Source organism: Electrona antarctica (genome assembly GCF_951216825.1).
Source record: "Electrona antarctica genome assembly, chromosome: 1".
NCBI lineage: Eukaryota > Metazoa > Chordata > Actinopteri > Myctophiformes > Myctophidae > Electrona > Electrona antarctica.
In genome coordinates, this window is record NC_136806.1 from 16,138,373 (window position 1) to 16,144,767 (window position 6,395).

Here is a 6,395-nt window from a genome sequence, read left to right on the forward strand (position 1 = left end):
ATGTTTTACTCAAAATAGATGAACAATAATGGAACCTTTATTTAATTCACTTATTTGTTGTTTTCTCACCGATTGTCTCAGATTTCAGAATCAACATGCCTTTGTTCATCAATGCAGAATCACTTTCACTCTCTGTGTGTGTGCATGCGCGTGCGTGCATGCATGTGCGTATGTGTGTGTGTGTTCCCTCAACAGTTACCATAGAAACGCTAAGCACTGGTGGAGCTGTGACGAGGGGCCAGTGTCCAAAACGCACAAGTCACACTAGCAAAAACAAAAAACACATTTGATGGAAAGTATCAAAAATCTTTGTTTATTCATAATGGTCAGGTTTGCTCGTCACCACCAACATCCGCCCACCTGTAGCTTAAGTAGGTCACAAGTGAAAGTGCACATGCAACAACAGCAAAACTCAGTGATTATTAGGCAATTGTACAACAGCATCAGTTTACTTATTTGCCTCGATACAGCATTGACAATAGTGTTACGGCGTCTGCTTGCGTTACATCACTTCAACATGTGTCAATGTCAGTGTTGCAGTCAGGGGTTGACACTATAAGGTCTCAGACGCACTTGCCCGTCAGGCACGTACAGTCAGGTCATGTTCTATTTGCCCAAATGTCATGCCCACTTGCATATGAAGTAAATTGTCCATTATAAAATGACAGGTACAATTTGAAATGCATTTCTACTTTCTGGAGCTGTGCGATAAAACATGTCATACCTCAATTTGTATGTCAACTATACCTACATAGCTATGAATATTGACTATGGGTTCACACTTGTATTTGATATTTTTAAGTGTAGCAACAGTGAAAACAGCACATTATAGGTAAACAGTGCTCTTATTCTACATTCCACAGAGCAGAAGACAGCACTCTGGCCACGTTCAGGTGTTTGGTCAGTTGTGTTGTGTGTTTATAGACAGTTTTGCGTTCACTCTCAAACGAGCACTTGCCCGGTCGGGCAACCTGAAAACAAACTCCACCTGCCCCAAAGTTTTATTTACCTGCCTGGGGCAGGTGGGCAACCTTTAGTGTCAACGCCTGTGCAGGCACTGATCAGTCTAACACACAACCTGTCTGCTACTGTTGACTGCTCTGGAACAGCCGCTTTGCAGCTCAGCGATGGATGGCGGGCAGCATACAGGCTCGTACGCCCTGGGCTTCTCGCCCTGCTGACCTATACAGCCAGAGAACCTTTGTGAGATGGGCGAGTGTTTCACCGCGGGCGGGACCCCACATGACTCTCCACCTGTCTCTGTCTCGTGTGGGCCTCCTGTCCGGGCCTCCAACGGCATGGGGGAAGGGAGTGCTTTGGATAGGGGTTAGAGGGGCAGCACCGCCAGGGGTGGTGAGTAATCAGAATCAGCGTTATTGTCACATCACAGTTTTACAAGTAAAAAAAGTGTGTGAAAGTCATTTTTGTGCATAGTTCCCATCGTGTCATTTCCCCAAGAAAACAAAGAAAAGGAAGAAGAGAGGGGGTGGGGGGTAAGGAGATCTAGGCAGGAAAGAAGAAAGTTTGAACGCTTTTACCACAAAAAGTACAAAAAGATATTTACAAGCTTGTTTCACAAACGGCACAGCTGTAGAGGTCTCTCTTAGCTTATTTACAGTCTGTACAGCCGTAGGGCAGGTGTCCTAGCTCTGGCGTCCGTAGAGGCACTCAAGAGGGTCAGATGAAATGCCGTGGTGGTGACCACCACCACCATTCGAGTCCTTCCTCTCTCCCTGTTGCAAATGGCCGACACGTTCCTCCTTCTCTCTGTGGCGAACGTCCAGGGTCACCGACTTGTTCCCTCCGTGGCGTAGGAACCGCAGCCTCTGATGCAGGAGGGTGTCCATCTGGCATGCACCGATGATGTCAGGACGAGCAGCGTCCTGGGCGGGGAACGTAGGGGAGGCCAGGTGGCAGATGGAGAGGAGGTAGTCGTCTGGAGATGCAGGGGGCTGTACGTGGTCCGCGGCGTGCGCATCCCTCAACGTCTCCTCTGCTCCTTCTCGGATTGTGGGAAGCTGGAGTCTTCTCTTTGACAGCAGTCTGGAGCGAGTCCGCATGGCTGGGTGGGCGAGAGAGAAGAACCAAAAGTCATGTTTGACACCTTTTGCTCTAATGGGCAACTTACTGTCAAAATGATAGCTAAGGCACTTAGAAAGTCACATTCCATCCATTTTCAGTAACATTTTATTTTGTTGAATCTGTGTGTGTGAATTCACTGCTTTTGAAGCTATTCTCATGCTCAACGTAATAGTCATTTTCACTCCTCCAATTTACATAATCATCTAATCCTCCTCCTCCTGCACCTCCTGTGATCGCAGTCAAGATAAAAGACAATAGCGTAAGCCACTCCAGTTATAAGGTCATTTGTGACCGATTGGGAGACAGCGCCAACCCTTCAAGTTGATCTGGCATATTTTAAGATCCACAAACAATTAATATTGTTACAGCACATCATATCCGACTGGAAATGAGGACACATTTTCGTCATCACCTGCTGGCCTCCACTCACCCAGGAGGACCCAGTGACTGATCCCAAAGACACTCTGGGCTTAATAATCAGAAATGACACGTCATTCTAACATTTACACATGTTCAACTTCAGACAAAGCTGTATGTTGATGACAGCAGCAAATGTGTATTGTCACTTGTCAGTAATGTCAAATGGACATTGATTATTGTGATATGTAGATATTTGAATGAGAATATTAAAAAATATATATATATATTTTGATATTCATAATTAGTATTGTCCATTATATTAACAGACCTGTCTGTTAATCTGTCTACCCTCTGTTTACCCTCTTGTAAACAAGTGAAAGGCTTTATGGTGTCGTCCACTCACAGTTAACAGTCTTTGTATTGAGTTGTGCTTGAAATGTACTGTAATTCTGCAAACTGTTAATACATATTTCAATCAATCAATCTACAACAGTACATGGTAAAATCATTAATGCCGATTTAACTCCAAATAAGAGCTCCTTAATGTATGGGTTCATGTAACCCAAGGTTAACCCCAATCATCATCTTAATTCATCCTCCATGTTTACTTTGGAGGAGCAGTGTGCAAATACCGTAGACTAAAATACAAACAAACTGAAGCACCATTAAGCTGCAAGGCAACAGAAATAGCCAGGGTATTTTAATGTGTTCCCATGCACACACTCCACACAGCATGACTGAAGCCTATATTTTCTTATGCAACCCATATTGTTACAGCCCTGCATGAGTGCAGCCCACAATGTCTCCCAGAATGTCTCGCAGACTCCACCTCCGTGCCAGAAATAGTCTGAGCCAAACCAAAAAAATCCAACCTCGATCCCTCTCCCAGTTTCTTCAAGGTGTTGCCGTGGCTAAATATAGCTAACCAGTAACCACCACACCTTTATCCACGCGCTAAAACTGGAGCCATGGGCCCGGCAAAGACTGAGGCAAAGTCTGAAATAAGCAGCTTTTTATAATGTCACATCTTGCACTTTCAACATGAATGATTAGGCCTATAGGTTTTTCTGCACGGCTTGCATTCACACTCACCTGCTTCCTATTTTGGTCTTTGTCCAAGACAAAGTGGCTCTCCTTCTCTTCTCTTGCTTGTTCCTTTAGTTTCCCAAACGCAGCGGATGGTGCCAGTCTCTAGTGTGCGGGGTTGTGTATTGTGTCTTCAGCATGGGGTGATGCCTGTCCCCAGATCCAACCTGTCTTTCTCTGTCCACAGACAGGAGGAGAATGCAGATTTATCTGCTCCTCATATCCCTCCTCCTATGTCTGTCTGTCTCTCTCTCTCTCTCTCTCTCTCTCTCCCCTCCCTCCCTCCCTCTAGCTCTAGCTCGGTCTCAGTTTGCCCTCCTTCCCTGCTTCTAAAAATAGACTTACCATCCATTTCCTTACCCTGAGCACTGTCATTTGGCCAACCGTATTGATGGAGGGGAAGAGAGAGACAGAGATAGAGAGAGGGGGGGGGGGGGGGGGGGGGGGGGCATTGAGTAGGATGGAATAAATATAGTTAATGATGACGTTGATATTGAGGGAGGGGGTGAGTTAATATAGTCACAAGCAAGCTTGACAAATATGCCATTTGCCATTTAGTATGTTGTTTTCTCACCAGACTAAAGCACTGTAGGCCTACCCAGGCCTACCCCCAGGGGTCCTTGAGGGAGTTCCAGGGGGTACCCAGCTAAATGATAGTTTGGAACCAAATGGATCCTTATGGGTCTGTAACTCTGAGAGTGTACAAATGGAACCATTTGTTTGGTTTAATTTGTACACTTAGATTAACATTGATTTTACAATATAAATTGGGGTCCCAGAGATAGAAATGCCATTAAATGTGGGGTCCGTAGACTAATGCATGTCCTTGAAATTAAACTGGTTGAGAATCACTGCTAGAGCCGTAAAAATCTTCCCTGGCATGTCTTTTCAAATGGGAAAACGGGATAATTAGTGTCAATTTGGGGGTCCTTGACATGAAAAAGTTTGGGAACCACTGAATGAAGGCATGTGCAACGTATGTCACATGCATGTGAGAGACTTACGAGTTTCCAAATGATCCATTCATTAACCACTGCTGATGGTGTTGGCTAGCCTAGTGTTTTGCTCTTAAGAACCTATCCCATATGGCCCCATAGCTAATGCACTCATTAAGAACCTATCCCATATGGCCCCATAGCTAATGCACTCATTAAGAACCTATCCCATATGGCCCCATAGCTAATGCACTCATTAAGAACCTATCCCATATGGCCCCATAGCTAATGCACTCATTAAGAACCTATCCCATATGGCCCCATAGCTAATGCACTCATTAAGAACCTATCCCATATGGCCCCATAGCTAATGCACTCATTGCACTGTAAACATTCCTTAGTCACCTATATATTTAACAATAACTAATCCTCAAACATGTCTACAAGAGCATTAATACCATGCTTATGGGCTAAGCTATGTTTATTGTCAAAAGTAAAGTCAAAAGTACAATATTTATTTTGGAAATATAGGCTAGTGGAGTGAAAGTCATAAATACAAAATCACACCCGTGTGAACTTGTGAAGTGAGGGGCGCTCTCTTATCATCATACGTCATCATACATCATCTCATTCTGGCCAATCACAATTTGCGTCCTAACTTTTGTCTTCAATGTTTGTGTTTACGCATATTTGTGTATACACACTTTTGTCTTAATTCTTTGTGTGTTACACAAACCCTCAAAGCTGGGGTTAGGAGGGGCTAGCGCCCCTCAAAAAATACAAATACTCAAATAAAGTACAGATACTTTTCTTGAAGTAAGGTACTTAGTACTCCAGTAAATGTACTGCACTTCGTTACAGTCCAGGTCCACCACTGATGGCGGCAAAATTACATACCCGTAAAGGCCTATGCATACTCCACTTTTAGGTGACAAGGTGAGTTGCTTACCACCGCGGCGTGACGTCATGTTGTAGTTTTTCGGTGGTCACCTTATCACCCAAAACTGGAATATGACTTATACTATTGATTCACCACAAGAAAACAGTCAACAAGGAACTGTGGCTGCATTCATTGTGCACAAAATGTGACTCTTTTTGATACAGAGACAGTCATGGCGGCAAGACTAACTGTTCAGGAGAGGAGAAAAACTATACTATAGAGCATAGTAAATATGAAATAAATGCTTAAACATGTAGCTAGGTGTAATGTTAGAGTCCACAGAAGTGAACATTTCAAGCCTGTTTTCTCAACTCGCTGTTTTCTGCAAGACATATAAGCCATCTCCAAAACTGGTGGCTCAAACTGAACAACCAATATGTCAATTTGAACCTACATGAAAAAACGAATGACTTATAGCCTCGGTTGGTCGACCCACTGGGATTCCCTGGTGGTGTGTGTGGTGTATAGAGATACAGATACAGACTAGAAAAAGTGCCCTTCTGGGCACAGGTCTCCACCAGGAGGATAGGAGTGTGAGTGTGATGTTTGGCAAAATGTTTAGGAGCAATATAAACGTGTGTGTGCGTGTGCGCGTGCGTACATGCGTACATTTGAAAACTGTCAAGTGGCATTTCTTCCAAAGCCTAGTGGGAATTTGCATGCACAGTTTCACCACAATCGGACGCTGCATTGAGTAGTTGTGGCGATTTGTACAAAACGGGTACAAAGCAGGCTACTCCTGAAAAGTTTAGAAGCCAATCGTAGCCAATGAGGGTGGATTATGAGAAATCAAACAAACCCGTCTTGATCACATGACTATGGAGAGCATGTGTACCGATTTGCGTGAAATTTGGATAAAATCTGAAGGAGTAATATTAGAAAATGTGTTTTACATATGTCGGCCTCCTGGTGGCGCTATAAAGAGCAGATGTGAAAATTTCCAGGCAAAGGTTTTTCCTTGGCCTCTAGGGAGTTGGCATACAAAGTTATCC

The 6,395-nt window shown here is 44.0% G+C and overlaps 1 protein-coding gene across 2 annotated transcripts; it reads right to left on the minus strand.

The window, feature by feature from the left end:
• Positions 1-292: 292 nt before the first annotated feature.
• Positions 293-3,719, minus strand: LOC306921078 (uncharacterized protein). 2 transcript variants are annotated; one of them, XR_013789735.1, is made up of 3 exons: positions 3,535-3,719; positions 1,565-2,062; positions 293-1,314 (listed from the first exon to the last, which is right to left on the minus strand). XR_013789735.1 is itself a non-coding variant. In XM_079498179.1 (2 exons), exon 2 carries the CDS (start codon positions 2,058-2,060, stop codon positions 1,644-1,646), a length of 417 nt encoding a protein of 138 aa, XP_079354305.1. In that variant the 5' UTR covers positions 2,061-2,062; positions 3,535-3,719; the 3' UTR covers positions 293-1,643. The 2 variants fall into 2 exon arrangements, 1 of the variants encoding a protein (XP_079354305.1); XM_079498179.1 differs by having other exon boundaries at positions 293-2,062.
• Between the last annotated feature and the right edge of the window lie 2,676 nt (positions 3,720-6,395).